Source organism: Pongo abelii, chromosome 8 (assembly GCF_028885655.2).
Source record: "Pongo abelii isolate AG06213 chromosome 8, NHGRI_mPonAbe1-v2.0_pri, whole genome shotgun sequence".
Taxonomy (NCBI): Eukaryota; Metazoa; Chordata; class Mammalia; order Primates; family Hominidae; genus Pongo; species Pongo abelii.
Genome location: NC_071993.2, coordinates 123,471,600 through 123,491,282, shown reverse-complemented (window position 1 = coordinate 123,491,282; position 19,683 = coordinate 123,471,600). Strand labels below are relative to the sequence as shown.

The 19,683-nt window shown below is 37.1% G+C and overlaps 1 protein-coding gene across 1 annotated transcript in view; it reads right to left on the bottom strand.

The window, feature by feature from the left end:
- PNLIPRP3 (pancreatic lipase related protein 3) overlaps positions 1 to 19,214 on the bottom strand; it is a 51,531-nt gene extending 32,317 nt beyond the window's left edge. The window contains exons 1-4 of the mRNA XM_002821169.4: positions 19,166 to 19,214; positions 10,351 to 10,505; positions 3,985 to 4,104; positions 2,724 to 2,855 (exon numbers count right to left, since the gene is read on the bottom strand). Coding sequence (XP_002821215.3) covers positions 2,724 to 2,855; positions 3,985 to 4,104; positions 10,351 to 10,505; positions 19,166 to 19,214 — 456 coding nt within the window. The remainder of the gene's footprint in view (positions 1 to 2,723; positions 2,856 to 3,984; positions 4,105 to 10,350; positions 10,506 to 19,165) is intronic.
- Positions 19,215 to 19,683: the final 469 nt, after the last annotated feature.

The window sequence follows — 19,683 nt, the reverse complement described above, 5'->3', positions numbered from 1 at the left end:
CAGCCCTCAAGCATCTAGGGTAAGCTGAGTGCCATCAGCACTTCCAAGAGAGTCAAGACAGAAATCAGTCTCTCAGGCAGCCCCTGGAAAAGTTGGAAGTTTTGATTTGCAGTCTAACCCTTTTCCTCCCAAAGAGAACATGGGATCTAAGGTATTCTACCCAATCACTTTGTCTGCACTGAGCTAGGGGAAGGGGCTATAGTAACTGCTTGAATGCCATCTTTCTTCCCATCTTTGTTCTCATTGGCCCCTAGATACTAAAATATTATGGGTTCTATCAATGCTCCAAGACGTGTGAGATTGAAGTGATTACCCTAAGCAGCCCCCAGAAAAGCTGAAACATTGGGTATGACGTCCCACTTTTTCCATCCACGAGGTGAAGCGGGAAGCTAGGAGTTTCCTTCAGATCATATGGTGCTGGGTCAGGGGTAGAAGTCAAGACAAGAAGGTATGTCAAATTTTCCTCTGGCCTTCATTGTAGCTGGTTTTATATTTACCCAGGATGTAAGAGTCTCTCAACTAGTTTCTTAATTTCTCACGAAGAAAATTTGTCTGTTACTGTTGAATCAGTGTGCTTGCTGGAGAAAGAAGGATCTAGGTCTCCCTATTCTATTATCTTAATAATATCACTCCTGAGCAAGCATTTTTAGTTTCACCTAAGTTTCAGGCTCTCATAATTATCATGAAAATCAAGCAATTGATTTTACTTGCATACATTTTTCATTTGATCAAATGTTCCATTTTTTCCACCAGTTATGGCAGTTTTATAAGTCACAGAACAAAGAATATTTTCTCTCTCATTTACATATGTGAATAACTGCCAATGAATGCTACATGGTCATTAGGACATCCCTTCCTCCACTGTTGCCACTATTTTTTTTTTTTTTTTTTTGAGATGGAGTCTCGCACTCTCGCCCAGGCTGGAGTGCAGCGCCACCATCTCGGCTTACTGCAAGCTCTGCCTCCCGGGTTCACACCATTCTCCTGCCTCAGCCTCCTGAGTAGCTGGGACTCCAGGTGCCTGTCAACATGCCCAGCTAATTTTTTGTATTTTTAGTAGAGATGGGGTTTCACCATGTTCGCCAGGATGGTCTCGATCTCCTGACCTTGTGATCCGCCCGCCTCGGCCTCCCAAAGTGCTGGGATTACAGGCATGAGCCACCACGCCTGGCTGACTGTTGCCACCATTTTAAATGTCTATTTTCTTTCCTATCTCCTTATATAGGTTGGTATTTGAGATCATTCTGAGCCCTTATCCCCTTCATTCCTCTCCTTCTTCCCCATCTTCCTACCCCATTCCCAAGCACCTGCTTGCCCCAAAACCAATCCAGGTGGTGAATTGTGGTGGCCCAGTAACTTGTGATGAGATGACAGAAAGAGAGGTGGAGAAGAGACTCAGCTGTTCCTTTAGCTGCTCCTTCTTTAAGCTTGAATCCTGAATTATCCCCAGAGGCCCTGGAGCCCACTCACCCTAAACCCTTTTCCCACTTAAAGGTGGCCTATTCAATTCAATGCACATTTAATTCAACAAACATTTTTCCCTTCAGTTCTGCAAACATCTCCTGTCAGCTTCCTATGAACCACTATTATTTATTTACTGGACATAGGAAACCCACAGCTCAGGCCCTAAGATCGATAAAGAAATTCACAAAAGCTTACAGCTGGCTTTTTTTTTCTAAAGAGAAGATGAAGATGAATCTGATTTCATCCTTTGTACACAAAGGCTTTCTCTAAAGATCTTGTACCTTAGTCTTCCCTGACAGAGTGGAAAGAGAAGATAGAGAAGTGTAGGGGCATAAATGAGTCTTTGGATCCCTAATTCTTCTTCAGGATGTTTACTGACAGTGGTCAATGTTCAAATATCACCTAACCTGGTTGCTCATACAATTTGTTTCTGCTTCTGCCATTCTCCATCCTACTGCCTTGCATTTTCTTCACCTAGTACTTGTCACCAACTGACATTTTCTTGTTCATTTGTTTCTGTGTGTGCCTCCATTGCCTACTAGAGTGTACATTTTGTCAGAGCAGAAACACTGTCTTACTTACAAGTCATATCTTCCATGCCCAGCCCACAGTAAGTGCAGAGTGAAATATATATTTGTTGAATGAATGAATGAACCCTCCCTAAAAATCTGAAAGGATTATGCATCTTTAGATTTTACTACACTACATTTTAGGGTGGGAAATTACTTTTTAGAAAGCATTTGGAGATTCGTGAATGTCGCAGAGTATAGGCCTAATAAATAGCAAGGTCTATTTTATTCTTTTAGAGAATATGTGGGTTAAATTGTTGTGTCTGGACTGGCCTACAGACCTAACTAATTCACAGGCACAGAACCCTGTTTTTGTGTGAAAACACATGTCATATTCTAAACAAATAATATTTGAAGGATGGTAACAATTTATAATTCTAAGGATAGATTTACAATGTGATGAAACTGATTGAGACGGTCCAACGTGCTGACCAAGGCAGTGACCTTGCGGGGGCAGTTTTTAGTGATGAGCCTGTGTAGACACACTGCCACCTAGTGGTGCTTCAAATAACCACAGACTCTTTAGTACGAAGAAACTTTTCCTTTTTTGTCTGCCATATACAAATGCTTATTATTTCACGTGTTCAGTACCTGTCTAACCTAATAAAAAAAACATTAAATTGTCCCAATTTCTGAGTGTTAATATCCAAAACCAATTCAATATAATTTTAAAAAATCAACTCTTCTTACCACGAGAACATCAATAAAATAAGCCACCTCAGCACCAGCAACACGGAGATTGTTTACAGCATGGATGTATTCCCGTGAACCGTTGATCCAATCTAAATTAATGCAGTTTATATCTTCCAGCTGTAGCAACACCTGGCACAAAGATTCATATAAATATTAAATAAATAAATGTTCAAGGAAACCGACGTGTCTCAACACTTGATTCCATAATAAGAAATTATACTAGTGGGTTGATATGGTTAGACTTTGTGTCCCCACCCAAATCTCATCTTGAATTGTAATCCCCACAATCCCCATAATCTGCGCGTGTCAAAGGAGAGACCAGGTGGAGGTAATTGAATCATGGGGGTGGTTTCCCCCGTGCTGTTTTCGTGATAGTGAGTTCTCATGAGATCTGATGGTTTTATAAGGGACTCTTCCCCCTTCACTTGGCACTTCTCCTTCCTGCTGCCTAGTGAAGCGGTGCCTTCCGCCATGATTGTAAGTTTCCTGAGGCCTCCCCAGCTATGCTGAACTGTGAGTCAATTAAACCTCTTTCCTTTATAAATTACCCTGTCTAGGGCAGTTCTTTATAGCAGTATGAAAATGGAGTAATACGTAGGTGTTAATAGAGAACCTACCACAGGCTAAGCTCTGTCCTAACCCATATATATATATATATATATATATATATATATATATATATATATGTCCTAACCCATATATATATATATATATACACACACAAACACATTAGTAATTAGCACCTATGCATTAGTACCTATCTCACTGAGAATTAAATTTATATATATGTATTTTATATATACTGAATATATATATTTATATATATATAAATTTAATTCTCACTCAGTGAGATAGGTACTAATGTTATCTTTACTATATGGCCTTATAAATATTTAATTGCTTATGATGTTAGCAGTCTATTAATCTTAAGTATAGGCGAGAAAGATTAATTTCATGGAGTTAACTTGGAAATTGTTTTTCTTAAATTAAATGAGAAATTGATCATACCATTTAATCTTCTGTCAAGAGAAGAATTTATTCAAGAGTGATTATACAAATTTGCTTCCCTTGTAATCTGTGCAATTTATAATAAAAATAAATGGGAAATGGATAACTCATTTGAGGCCCTGGAACACAGATAATTGTGGATAACTGAATGGAAGATTTCCATGAATATACATCAATACCTTGCAAAGTACATTCATGTTAAACATAAAGCTCGCATGCTAGTGTAAAAAGGAGCTTATTCATGTCATACATTGCACATGTCTCTCTGCCATTTGCCATCTGTTTTCCATCCAGCTATGTTGATACGGGTGATCTTGTCTGTTCCAAAATATGAGGCTTGGATAGTTGAAGAATTAACCGCACTGATCTCCTGTTTCAAGAAGAAAGAGATTAAGGAAAAATAATAATTAGAAATTATTTAATAGTTAGTAGACCTATTCTAAAGCTGCTCGAAAGTCTTTCACTAAATTTGATTTTTAGCAACCTTCTTTAATATATTTTTACTAAATAGTTACTGCTACATATTATAAAAGTACCAAAAATTATTATTATTTAGAGACAGGGTCTCACTGTGTTGCCCAGGCTGAAGTGCAATGACTCCATCGTAACGCACTGCAGTTGCAAACTCCTGGGCTCAAGCCATCTGGCCACCTCAGCCTCCTGAGTAGTTGGATTACAGACCCATGACACCACACATGGCTAATTTTAAACGATTTTTTTAGAGACAGGGTCTCACTATGTTGCCTAGGGTGATCTTGAACTCCTGGCCTCAAGTGATCTTCCTACCTCAGCCTCCCAAGTCGCTGGGATTATAGGCACGAGCCACCACATCTAGCTCAAAAAGTTAATGCATTATAAAATGCAGTATACAAATTCAACACAAGGAAAGAAAAAAATCTTTGATTTTTAAAGTAATGTTTGCAAGACAATGTTGGGAAGTTTAAATCATAATTTCAGTAAATCTTATTTTTGTATAACATTTCTCAGTGATCAGTGTAATTCACGAGAATTAAAACATGCCTAGAAGCATGCCAAAAACATGGCAAAATGGAGGTTGTCCACCCTACTTTATGAGTAAGGAATTGAGGTTAGAATCTCATCACATGAAATACACCAGCATATAGGAAATAATTTTATACGATTGTGTCAAATATTCTTTTGTATTTCTTGTATTTTGTTGGATTGCCTTAATAACAAAACTCTCAAAGACTCTAAGAGACTATAAATTTAAGTGATTTTGTTATTTTAAACAATAAAAGGCACAAGTATAAGCGATTCTATTGGAAAAAATGAATACTTAACTCAACAAATAGCAAGTCTGACAGTGGTGAATCCTATAACCTGGAAGCAACACATTTAGATATTTATGAAATTCAAACAAAGAGCCTATTCTGGCTACCTGTGTTTAATAGTAATGCAATTAATCATACAATTTGCTGGCTAGGTAAAGTGTCTCCAAGACTGTAAGCTAATGGTTATGAGAGTCATAAGTTGGCTTGCTCAGTAATTATAATAGCTAACACTCCTATCTGTCTATTTGCCAGGCATTGTTCTAAGCACTTTATAGAGTAGCTCATTTAACTCTCAAAATACTGTGAGGTAGGTACTAATTTTAAAAATTAGAAAAGGGGACTCTGAGGGGCCAAGTAACTTGCCAAAAAATACTGCAGCTAATGAATCCTGGAGCCAGGGTTCAAATCCACATGGCCTTTGAAGTTAGGTGCTTAACCACTGGGCTCTCAAGTGATGTTCTGATTACAGTGTTCTCTGCTGATAGCGCCCAAACCAGATGTGGGATTTGCTGAAGTGGGCAATAAAATCAATTGTCTTCAGGCCTTCTAGGAAGCATTTTTCTGCTAAATAATCCAATCCTAGTACAAAAACATGATTCCATCTATGTCTCTAAGATAATCCAGATGCTCACTCATTTCAACTGTCTTAGGCCCAGCTGGAGTGCCTCAAACACCTACTATAGTCCCGTTTCTACATCTGAAAAACCTTTTGGAGGGAATTTAGTCCGAAAAAATTTGTTTATTCTTTTCTCAACATGAGAATAGTTTGGGAAACCTCCAAGTGGCATTCTGACAGGCATTGTGGGGTCTGAGCATCTGTTGTCATGCTAGTGTAAAAAGGAGTTTATTCACATCATACATTGCACATGTCTCCCTGCCATCTGCCATCTGTTTTCCGTCCAGTTATGCTGATATGGGTGATCTTGTCTGAGATCACTGAGGAGTTTAATCAAGTAGAATAGGTAGAGAAAACACATTCGTTCACTTCACATTCACTCTGGCAAAACCCTCTAAAGTAGCTTTTCAACATAAATGTGGGAAACTCCATACAGCATCATGGGATCAAAAGAAGACAGCTTAGATTCTGCTGCCACAAGGATAGAAACCAGGAAATGATGTCAATATTGTACAGAATAGGTTATCGAGAGGAAGGGTTAATTAAAGTATCAAGGTTTATCTGGGCCTTTTAGCATTCTTTGACTGAATAGACATGAAGCATAATAGATGCGAGATCAATCCATTCTCATGACTACATTTCCAGTGATATCATCTCTAGCAAGTAAAAAGTAGTTACCAGTTAGGTATGTTCTATCCTTGACTAAAGCTGCAGACACAGAAACTACCGGAAGTGTGCAACATGTCCATCACCACCAGTGACTGTATAAGTCACTCTAGGTTAAGGTGTCATGGATTCATGGGGGAAGTAGGTTGGTTTTATTCTTACAGAAAGGTAACTGTGACTTCCAGAAGACCAAGTTTATTGTACCACATCACATTTACCTTTGACAATTCCTCACTTGGAGAAGAGAGTAGGTTAACTGTGTAGAGTTAATTTCTGATTTGTTTATAAATGAGTTCAATTCATATAGCAATATGAGTCAGGCCTGTGGAAATCCTTATTTTAATTACACACCTTGACTCATCCTATATCACAGTTGTTAGAAAAACACTTTAACAGCAAACAATAGGCTTCCATCCATTACAAAATTCAGATACATATCTGGTTTAATTACACATGATTCTTTCCAAATGGAGGGAAGTGGGGAAGGTGTGAAGAACATTGTTTAGGGAAGTACTTAGTTTTTCAATTTTCTCTTCATTGGCAATAGGACCCAGCTTCATCTAAACACTGTCTTTATCACCTTCTGTTTTACTGACTGTGCTGCACAGAATTCAAGTGCATGGCCACTTACATAAAAGGATAAAACGATCAAGAGCCTGATGAGTCCTAAGAGCGAAGATCAGGGAACAGAGTTAGTCCTAAGTGGATGAATATGCCCTGAACATCCTAAAAGTCAAAGAAGGTGCCCCAAATACTTGTATTCAACATAGATTCTCTTCACTTAAAAAAATTAATCTTCTAGCGAACAATACAGTCAGGATGGCTAAAGGTGACCCCCGGAAACCAAAGGGCAAGATGTCTGCTTACACTTTCTTTGTGCAGACGTGCAGAGAAGAACATAAGAAGAAAAACCCAGAGGTCCCTGTCAATTTTGCAGAATTTTCCAAGAAGTGCTCTGAGAGATGGAAGATAATGTCTGGGAAAGAGAAATCTAAATTTGATGAAATGGCAAAGGTGATTAAATGCGCTGTGATTGGGAAATGAAGGATTATGGACCAGCTAAGGGAGGCAAGAAGAAGGATCCTAATGCCCCCAAAAGGCCACCGTCTGGATTCTTACTGTTGTGTTTAGAATTCTGTGCCTAGATCAAATCCACAAACCCTGGCATCTCTATTGGAGACGTGGCAAAAAAGCTGGGTGAGATGTGGAATAACTTAAATGACAGCGAAAAAGCAGCCTTACATCACTAAGGTGGAAAAGCTGAAGAAGTATGAGAAGGATGTTGCTGACTATAAGTCGAAACTAAAGTTTGATGGCGCAAAGCGTCCTGCTAAATTTGCCTGGAAAAAGGTGGTAGAGGAAGATGAAGAAGACAGGGAGGAAGAATAGGAGGAGGAGGAGGAAGAGGAGGAGGAGGAGGAAGAGGAGGAGGAGGAGGAGGAATAAAGAAACTATTTATCTGTCTCCTTGTGAATACTTACAGTAGGGGAGCTCTGTAATTCACACATTTCTTATTTGAGAAGTGTCTGTTGCCCTCATTAGGTTTAATTACAAAATTTGATTATGATCATATTGTAGTCTCTCAAAGCACTCTAGAAATAGTCAGTGGTTTACATGAAGTGGCCACGGGTGTCTGGAGCACCCTGAAACTGTATGAAAGTTGTTGTACATATTTCCAAACATTTAAAAAATGAAAACGCAAAAAAGTTAAAATATACATAACATTAAAACCAACATTTTAACCATTTTAAAGTGCAAACTCAGTGGCATTAAGCCATTCACATTGTCATGCAGCTATCACTACCATCTTTCTCCAGAACTGTTTCATCACCCCAAACTAAAATTCTGTACCCATTAAACAGGAACTCTCCATTACCTGCTCCAGGTATCTCCCATAAATGAAACCATAGATTGTTTGTCCTTTTGTGTCTGGCTTATTAGCATAATGTTTTGAAAGGTCATCCATGTTATATTATGTATTGGCACTTCACTTCTTTTTAAAGCTAAGTAATATTCCTCTCTTTACTTCTTGATAATTATAACATTCAAACTTTCGAGGAATGTTTCTTTATAAGTGTCTCTATACCCATAGTAAGAACTTTTTTTCCTTGTTCTAGAGAAAACCACGTCTACAGAATTGGTCAAACTCGTATAGCGTATGGGTCAGGCCTGTGGAAATCCTTGTTTTAAGTACATACCTTGATTTATCCTGTATCTTAGTTGTTGAAAAACACTTTAATAGCAAACAATCAGGCTTCTATCCATTACAAAATTCAGGTACAGATCTGGTTTAATTACAAATGATTCTTTCCAAATGGAGGGAAGTGGAGAAGGTGTGAAGAACATTATTTAGGGAAATACTCATCTACAGATGGCTGGCAGATTTCAGTAAAGAGTAGTGTGTACATAATATGTATGTGTGTCTGGTGAGTAGACAGCTACAAATCAGACCATATTTGTATGGTAGGAAGGCATAGGAGAAGGCTGTCCTGGCTGGCAAGGCCCAGCAGTATGTGATGGGCCTGATGGAAAGTAAGCCCTGAGGTTACAGATTCAGGTAAAGACTGGAAATGATCTCTGGCCCCACTTTTTTCCTGCTCCCTAAATATAGATCCTCCAACCACTCCTAGTCCTGCCCTCGTTTCTCTGCTTCTGAGATTTCATGTACTCTTTGGGTTTCAATTTTCAACCCCAGCCAGAAGACTTTTGAATCTTTTTCTCCAGCTCTGGGCTGCCTGCTTCGCTGTTAGACTAACATCTCCAACAGCCTGCTCAAGCCTCACCTGTCCAGAATCTAACTCCTTCTCTTTTATCCTCAATTTTTCTGATAAGAGGGTTATCATTTTCCCAAACATTTACGTGTGAAATCTCAGACTAGTTTATGATGTATATCATGTTGATTTTCTATTATCATACTCACTTTCATTACTGCAGTTCAGGCTGTTTCCCATGTGTGATCCAAACTGCACTATAGCTTTCTATTTAACATTGTCAAATGGACCTTTCTGTGATGATGGAAATATTCTATATGTGTACTGTCCAGTATGGTAGCCACTAGCCACATGTGGCTATTGAGCACTTGAAATGTGGCTGGTATGGCTGATGAATTGAGTTTTTAATTTTAGTTAATTGTAATTTTAATAGTCATATGTGGCTAGTGGCTACTATGTTGGACAGCACAGTTCTAAATGGTCTCCTAGTCACCTCTAGTCTCTTCCAGCTTCAGACAAGAGAGCAACAGCAGCCAGAGTAAATGCCCTAAAGCATCTCTGAAAAGCTCTCAATGGGGCCTCATGGCTTACAGGATGAAGTACAAACTCCACAGAAAGGAACTATACAATTTGTTCAACTACTTTTCTAACTAACCTTACTTTTGAAGACTCCTTCTCTGCCCACAGACTAACCCAACATGTCATTCATCAGACGGGCCTGTGGTTTCTCTCCTTTATGTTCATGCCACTTCCTTTGCCATTACCCTGCTTATCTCTGCTTGTGAGCAGCTTGTCCATCCTGCAGGGTACACCTCAAACACATGTCCTCCTCAAAATGTTACCTGGTTCCATCCCTGACCTCAAGGGGAGTTCTTCTTCACTTTGTTCCCAGAGTCTTTCAGTTGCATCTTACATCACAGATCATAATTTGTGTTGCAAGAAAGGTATTTGTTTGTACATGTCATTTCTCCCACTATAATAAAGTCAAGACTGTTCTGTTTATTCAATTCAATAGATAATAGGCATTGTTGCTGATTCACAGTCTTACAGATGGAAGGTTCTCAGTTAGTACATTGACTGAACATAATATCAAGTATACCTGTTATGAAATAACGCAAGAGCAATCTTCATATTTAAATCAGATATATCAGAACAGATAATATAGAACAGATAACATAGAAAAAAATCTGACTCATAATACTGAAAAGAAACGTTTGCATTTAAGTCAATAGCATATGTCAGAATAGGTTACTCTATCTATGTCTTCTGTATCTATAGGCAAATCTTATATTTTAGAATAATCCATGTGTGAAGGCTGCAAGTTAGCTTACCTGATAGAAATTGGGATTGTGTATAGTGTAGAGCAGGAAACGAGTGTTTATCTTCTCTGGAGACCAGGGTAAACCTACCAACTCTGTTGAGAAAGTCCTGGTCCATGGTAAACCATCTTTGAAACACCCCAACCTTTCATAGCAAACTTCTTTTCCTGCAGCAGAAAGGTGGAGTGTCAGTATAGAGGAACCAGGCTTAGAGAGAGGCTGTGTTTCTCACTATGAGTTAAAGTAGACTTTAATTTTGGAAATTAACCCCTTATCGGATTTTTGGCTTGAAAATATTTTCTCCTATTCTATAGGGTTGCCTTTTCATTTTGTTGACTAGTTCCTTTACTGTACAGAAGCTTTTTTGTTAAATGCAATCCCACTTGTTTATTTATTTTATTTTTGTTGCCTGTGCTTTTGTTGTCATATTCCAAAACAATCATTGCTAAAGCCAGCAACAAGGAGATTTTTCCTATGTTTTCTCATAGGAGTTTTATAATTTCAAGTCTTACATTTAAATCTTTATTCCAAGTTAATTTTGTATATGGCATAAAATAAGGGTTCAATTTCATTCTTTTGTATGTGGATATCCAATATTCCCAACACCATTTGTTGAACAAATCTATCATTTCCTCATTGTTATATCCTTGGCACCCTTGTCAAAGACTAGCTGACCATATACATATGGGTTTATAATTTTGTATATGGCATAAGGGTTCAATTTTATTCTTTTGTATGTGGATATCCAATTTTCCCAGCACCATTTGGTGAATAAGCCAATCATTTCCTCATTGCATATTCTTGGCACCCTTGTCAAAGACCAGTTGACCACATACACATGGGTGTATTTCTGCACGCTCTACTCTGTGCCATTTGTTTACGTGTCTGTTTTTATGTCAGTATCACACTGTCTTGATTAATATAATTTTGTAGTAAATATAGTTTTGAATCAGGAAGTGTGCTGCTTCCAGCTTTGTTCTTCTTTCTTAAGATTGCTTTGTTATTTGGAGTCTTTTGTGGTTCCACATTAACTTTAGGATTGTTTTCTCTATTTCTGTAAAAAAATACCTAAGGAACTCACACAACTTAATAGCAAAAAAGCAAATAACTAAATTTAAAAATAGGCAAAGACCTGAACAGACATTTTCCTTAAGAAGCATACAAATAGCCAACAGCCATATGAAAAGATGTTCAACATCGTGAATCACTATGGAAATGTAAATCAAAATCTTAATGAGATATCATCCCACACTTGTTAGGATGGTACTGGCCACATTCCAGCCTCAGCAAAGCTCAGCCAGAAGGGCAGGCTTGAAGCCGAGAGATAACAGCTCAATAATCCAGCGCATCCCACTCTTCACTTTGTCTCACCTCTTCCTCCAACGCGGTCAATAACACTGTTTTGTTTTTTGTTTGTTTGTTTTGTTTTTTTTGGCTCATTTATTGGCTTCTATTATAAATTTAAATAGTAACCTTCTATTTTTCGATCCATACATCATATTCATTAGAACTTGACTCCCAGTTTCTTAAGAGGAAGATTTTGGTGGTATTGACTCTCCCTCTCTTCCTCCCTTCCAGCTTCCAAGGTCTCTCAGCTTCATAATGTTGCTTTCATATTATCAAGATTGATAATATTCAGACTTTTCTCTATAAGCAAAATTAATCCTTTCATGTTTTGTCTGCAGGCTGACTCCAAAAAGTTGAAAATCAATGAACAGAATTTATATTATTATGACTAGATACATATTTTAGGCTTCAATCAACTTGCATGCTATAATTACATTTCCTTTTCTGCACTTCCATTGTTCAGACACTCATTCTCTTCAAAGGAGACGATTCAAATGAATTGTCTTTCCTAATATTTGAATTACTCAGGATCAGTATCATCATAGTTTACTCCATATTTGGATCATGCCTTTCTTGTACTGTTTGTGTTTTCCTATATTCTCTGTTTGCCTTTTTTTCTCTTCCTGGAAGAATGAACATGTGCCTTCTTCAATATATTCCTTTTATATTGCAGCTTCTTAATATTTCTCTTGCCTGGAATCCATTCTGATCCTTTTCTAATTTGAACCAGTGACTTCATAGTTGGATCATGGCTTTCTAAAACAGCCTTCTGTTTTCCCTAGAATGCCCAGTTGCCCTTATTTTTGGCATTCTGTTGCTTTTTTCTCCAGGTCCTCAACTACATTATTCAGTCTATGGATTTTAAAATGAAGATTTTTATAACTAGTCCTTATTTTCTATGTTTATCGCTTACCAGGGTTATCTATCACTGTGCTCTTTTTTCCATAAGAAAATACTCACAGAGAGTGTAAAGTTAAAGGAAAATAGATGTGATGAAGCAGAGTGAGCAACATTATAAGGTATTAAAGCCACTTAAGAAAAGATTGAAAGATTAATAGTTCTGTAAAAATAATGTTTGCTATAAAGTTAATACATTGAAATTGGGTCAATAACTTAAGTGGCCAACAATAAAGGATATAGTTTTAAAATTATGGTATTGAGGAATATTATGCAGCCATTAAAAATGTTTATAGAGAATTTGTAATAACATCTGTAATGGAAAAAAATAAAATTCAAAGAAAGGTACCAAAATATTAATGGTGAATCCCAGTGGTTTTAATTTTCTTATTTATACTTGTCTATGTTATCAAATTTTCAGTAATAAATATGAATTACCTTTATAATAATAAAAAAGTCACAAAAGGAGAGAAAGAGTACTTCTTTACCAAATGATGCCCAGTCTGGTTTTTTCTTTTTGTCTTACTACTGCTAATAAAAAATACCAAAAACAGATTTAGCCTTATGTGTCATACATATGAAAAAATGAAGACTTAGAAAAAGTGATGATCTAAGTTAAATGTATTGCTATTTGTGGCAGGAAAATAATTGAACCCTTATGCTGGTCACTCTATCACTAAGTGGAATTGGGAGATATAGCCTAGCTTTTGCTAGGTTATGTTGTGGTAATAAACAGTCCCTCACATCTCATTGGCTTACAAAAATTAAGGTTTATTTCTTGCTCATGTTATCCTTTGGTTTTAGGTTGGGCCTAGCTCTGATTTACCAGCCTTCTGCATTGCAGGATCCAAGCTAAATGAGTAGGCTCTGTTTTGAGCATGTGTCTGTTGGGGCAGAGGAAAATGATGCAACTGTGGAACCATGCAAAGGCTCTTAAATGTCTCTAGACTTAGAATACTCTCTTCCATGCCATGTGGTTAAAGATGAATGTGTATAATGGTCTTACAGGAATGGAGAATCAATATGGGGAACAACAATACAATCTACATACTATGGAAGGGTATGTAGATTTCAGTTTCTATAAGTACCACCAGTATGACAACCTTACATGTTCTACAAGAATGAAAACCCGTTGTTATTTTAATTTGCATTTATTTAATTATCAGAAACTTTGAATATCCTTTTGTGCATTTCTGGCCATTTGTACCTCTTTTGTGGATGAGATCTTTGTGTCCTATGCATATTTTTCTAAAGTTTGTTTTTGCTTATTTATTTGTAAAAACTCTTCAAAGAGTAGAGAAATTTGCTTCCTTTAGTCAGATATCTGGAAAATATACTCAAATTTGTTGTCTATATTTTTGTTTTACTTTACTTTTGTCATTTAGGAGTTTTGCATTTATGCAATCAAAATTATCAGGCTTTTGCTTAGTGGCTTTGGGGTTTTGTTTTGTTTGGAAAAGGCTTCCTCACTCCAAGACTTTTTTTTTTTTTTTTTTTTTTTTGAGATGGAGTTTTGCTCTTGTTGCCCAAGCTGGAGTGCAATGGCACGATCTCAGCTCACTGCAACCTCCGCTTCCCAGGTTCAAGCAATTCTCCTGCTTCAGCCTCCCGAGTAGCTGGGATTACAGGTGTGCACTTCCACACCTGGCTAATTTTTTGTATTTTTAGTAGAAACAGGGTTTCCCCATGTTAGCCAAACTGGTCTCGAACTCCTGGCCTCAGGGGATATACCCGCCTCGGCCTCCCAAAGTGCTGGGATTACAGGCGTGAGCCACCGTGCCTGGCCACTCCAAGACTATTAACAATTACACACTGTTTTCTTTCATACTTCTTTCTAATGTTTTATCTTTTACTTTTGAATGTTTACCCACCTGGGATTTATTCTGGTGTAAGGAGTAAGATTTTCATCTAGAATTTCAATTCTTTTACCATAAATTTATGCAAAGTCTAGTCATTTTAACTTCATCCACATCTGAGGTTATTTCACTTTATTTAAATTTACCATCATGGCATCATTAGTTTTATTAAGCAACTGCCACATGGGTTTATGAATTCTATTTTTCCTGTTTGTATGATTCACTTCTACTTATATTTTTATTTTTATTACTTAAATGCTTTCTTCACCTTTACTTATTTTTTTTCCAGTTTCTTCAGTTCTTGAGTCATTATATTTTAATATATTCTCTGGTTGAAATGCTTTATTTCCCCTTTGGCCTAAGAATTCTTTAAAGAAACATTTGAAAAACTAGCGCATTACATGAAGCTAGTGTTAATTCGTTAAGAAATCATGTAAATTGGCATATTAGTTCTTATCTTCCTAATTTCCACTTTCTGAAAGAGTCACTTCTCTATCTTACTGTAAGCAGGCTTTTCCAAAGACACAGAAAAGCTGGAAAGTAAGTTCGATAATCTATTCAAGAAATATTTGTTTGTGCCTATTATTTGCCAGATGCTATTAGCACTGGAATTTAGCATTGGAAAAAACAATTCTAGCCCTCATGGAGTATATAATCTAGTAGGGGATGTAGAGACAGACAATAAATAAGAATACATTTTTTAAAAATGGCTACGTTAAAACAGTGACAGGTGCTAGGAGGAACCTAAAGCAGGGAAGGGATGAGGGTGTTTGTGTGTTTAGGTGAGGAGGGGTTTGCAGTTCAAATTAGCATTTGCATCAAGACCTGAGGGGGAGAGGAGTAAACCACGTGCAGATGTGCGGGACAGCATTCCAGACAGAGGGAAGGAAAGTAGAAGACTCTGCAAGGAAGCAGAGAGCCTATTGTGACTGAGGAATTAGGAGGCACCCAGAATAGGGCCCAGGGAATGGAGACAGGGAGAAGACATAGCTCCACAATGTCTTACTCTGCAATTTCAAAATCTAAAAATCTCTGGGGAAAAATAGTTGCTTTTGGGTTTCTTCATTTATTTGTTTTCTAGTCTGCAGTAACTAGTTTGGCAGCAATAACAGACCTAAAGTTGTTTATAGTCTTTATCCCATTTAATATGAAATTAAATCATGTGGGATCGTAGTCATGTATTTTACTACATAAATATTCATGTGATTAAATATGGGGTGCTGTCCTAGATTTTTCTGGAAATTATGTATTATATGCAGTATGTTTACCATAGCATGTTTCTAAAATAATAAAAAAACCTAACATTTGTAATGCATCTGGCCCCCAGGAGTTTGAATAGGGGTAGGTGGATAAGTAGCAGGGGTTAATGCTAGGAGGTAACAGAGGGCTAAAGCATGTAGCACTTGGTAGTTCAATGGCTTTTACTCTGAAGTGAGATGGGAAGCCACTGGAGGGCTCTGAGCAGAAAAGTGACATGGACTGACTTGGGTTAGCTTCTGTTCAATCTATTCGGAGAATAGATTGAAGCAGGGCAAGGACAGAGGAAGAGGCCAGCTAGGAGACTACTATAACAAACTAGATAAGAGACAATGGTGGCTAAGACTAGGGTGGTAGCAGTGGAGGTGGTTACAAGTGGTCAGGTTCTGCACAGATTTTGAAGGAGGATCCAAAGAGTTGTGCTGACTGATTGGCAGTGAGGTATGACAGAAAGAAAAGTCAAGGATGATGCAAGGTGTTTTGGCCAGACCACCTGGAAGGCCATTAATTGTGAAAACTTTGAGATGAACAGATTTGGGGTTAGATATTGAGAGTTCAGTTCATATGTAGATTCTATATGAATTAGATACCTAAATGGAGCTGTCTCAGAGGCAGTTGCATATATGAGACTGGGATTCCAGGAGAAGTTCAGCTGGAGAGATTACATTTGGAAGTCATTAGCATAAATGGTAGGTACCAGAAGATTGAAGGCAATGGACGCTGTTACAAATTTAATAGATGAGATATAGGTAATAATACAAATGAATGTAGGCTCAATTGTTAAATTTATGGCAGCTGTGTAATAGATATGTGGTGTGTAGGAGAAATATATGTATTATCTAAATTTTACATAAGTATGTATTTTGTTAAAATAACTTCTTATTAGGCAGACATTTCTCTCCTCAATTCCCTTCTTATCCAGTGTAAATCCTACAGTCAGTTAAAACCACACCCCTGTACTCTCTTTGAACTTCTCTCCTGTTCTTGCTTCACTTGGCTTAACCACAACTCTGGTTAAACCCAACACTTCACCTATTTCCTGTCTACACCTGTGCAGCTGAATGTGCCTGAAGGAAATCACATACCATACTGACTATCTCACTTTTAATTTGTGGTTATGAAATTAAAGCAGATCCTAAAGCTACCCAGCCATCGTATCATATTTTCCTAGGCCCTTCATTTTCCCAGGCTCCTGGGTTATTTCATTCTTCTTGCCTCTCAAACCTCCAACTTCTTCATGCCCACCAATCCTCTTGGCTGATGACCCTGTTTCCTATTTCAATAGGAAACCAGAAACAAAGAGAAGAGACTTTTTACAAGCTCCCAGCATGTCTATCCAGCTACCTGCAGATATCTGCCCTTCTATTTTGCCTTCACTCTCTTCACAAGAGATGAACTGTCTTTGTTTCTCGCAAAGGCAAACCTTCATCCTATTAAGACTCCATCTTCTCTCACCTACTGAGGGGTAAGGCACAACATTACTCCCTTCTCTTTCTCCTGCTTTACCAACTTTCCTCCTCTCTACTGGATCATTCCTAGCCTCACACAAACATGCTGTTATTTCTTTCATCTTAAATTGACTTCTAGGATGCTAACTCTCCTAGGTTTCCTACCACTTCACTGAGTACTTCTTGGCAGTCTTCTTTGCTAGTTTGCCTTCATCTTCCTGATTTCTTAATGAGGAAGTGTCCTAGGACTCAGTAGTTCTATCTTCCTTCTCTACCTGCAGTCACTCCCTTGATGATCTTGTCTGTAGTCATGGCTTTAAATATCATCTCAGCAGATCAGGGCAAACTGCCTATTGCTTAATTCTGCCTTCACCAGTCTAACTGCTTTCAATACTCAGTGAGGACTGTCCTGGGGCAGGAGAATCACGCAAAATAGAATATAGTTCTTGAAATATGAAAACTAATGATAGTCCTATCTCCTTCATTTTTTATCCAATAAAGAAGAGCTGGAGGTCAAGGACTAAAAAACACTGAACTGAAAGTCAAGATTGGCCAATTCCACCAGCTAGCGCCAAGATGTTGCACAATAAATCTCTCTGTGTTTTGCTTTCTTCATCTGTGTAAATAAGAGCGAACATTTATTGATCGCTCACTACTAATAGGTCCCAAATCCCATGCCAAGCATTTTACATGAATTGCAGATTGAGTATCCCTTATCCAAAACGCTTGGGACCAGAAGTGTTTCAGATTTCAGGTTTTGGAATGTTTGCATATACACAATAAGATATCCTGGGGACAGGGTCCAAGTCTTAACACAAAATTCATTTGTGTTTCACATATACCTTATACACATAGGCTAAAGGTAATTTTATACAGTATTTTAATAATTTTGTGCATGAAACAAAGTTCGTGTTAAGTATTTGTATGTGAAATATTCTGCTTGTGTCATCATGTTAGTGCTCAAAATGTTTCAGATTTTGGAGAAGTTTAGATTTCAGATGTTTGGATTAGAGATGGTCAACTTGCATCTTATTTAATTTGCATAACTCTATATTTTCATTTTAGTGACTGTCCTGTTTCTACAGATCAATCAACCGAGGCTTAGAAAGGTTAAGTACTTGTTTAAAGTTAAGCAACTACCGAGGAGCAAAACGAGGACTAAAACACAAGAAGATTCAGAATTCAAACCGGTGGTTGAACTGAATGTTAGATGTGATGAATGCCTTTTACCACCATACTATCTCAACCAACTACATGATACTTTACAACAAAGGGGTTGATCTCTTTCAACGTTAAAATTATTTGATTCTAGTTCGGTTAAAATAAATCAACTAATTTTAGTGTTTGCTTATAGGCACAATATTAAACATGGGTGGTAAAACTAGCCAAAATCACTAACTCCTTACGCTGTAATGTCTAAGGAGTCCATAGTATAAAGAGCAAACATGTCAATGAATACTGAGTTAATGTTTAAGAAATGTCCACAGACTAATATCCCTCCAGAAAACTGTGACTGAAGTGGAAAAAAAATGGACATTCCAGTTGACATTAATAATTAGTTAATTCATTCAATTATTGAGTATCTACTATGAGTCAGCTACAGAATTTGGAAATTTGTATATATTTTCTCATTTATTGCTATGTACCCATCTTAGAAATGAAGAAATTGAGACTTTAATGTCTAAGCCCATAAGACTAGTAAGTGGCAGAGCTAGGAGCCCAATACAAGACTGTCCGGCAACTCTTTTATATTGTCGGAAATAGTTGTTTCTTTATGTTCATAAGACTCATTCAGTATTAAGTGATGCATTTTCCATTGATAATTTTATGATAAGTGAAAAAATAAATACATACAAAGAAATATAAGCAGCCAATATTTTAAACATATTCATAAAAACAACAAACTACTTAAGAATGAAATTAGCAATAGTAATTTCTAAAGAATAAGTTCATGTCAATTACATTTTAGATTTAAGTATACTCATTATTTTTAAAGAACTTATTATAAATTATGAATCTTACCTCTTGATGTGCCAAAGAAAAAGAATGCAACAATCCAAATTCCAAGCATCTAAGCTGATTTTTTAAATCACATAAAAATCTTCTTGAAGATCTTTACTTGTAAAGTCACCTCACTATAAAATACTAAGTGATTTTCTTCACAATGATGCAATTCAATGTTTAAACTCTACGTTTAAAAGAACATGTTATTCCACCTTATGCTCTGCAAAGTAAATAAAATTATCGGGGTGTGCCTTACATCTTGTGATTGGCAATGGAAACTTCCAAGGTTTTGCTGTTTCATTATTAGTAATATTTTGGTTAAGCACAAACTGAGTCACTCTTGAAAGTTACTTTAAGGTTACAAGGTGTTCGATAATAAGCATTTAAAAGGTAATTTTTTTTCCAAACCAGGATTAGGCAGTTTCAGAATATTTTTCCCTAATACATTTCTGTGTGTAAGCATCCCAGTTAATAGAAACAGACCCTGCTATAAGATGTTCTGAGTTCAATAACAAACATAGCTAATCTTTTCCTCT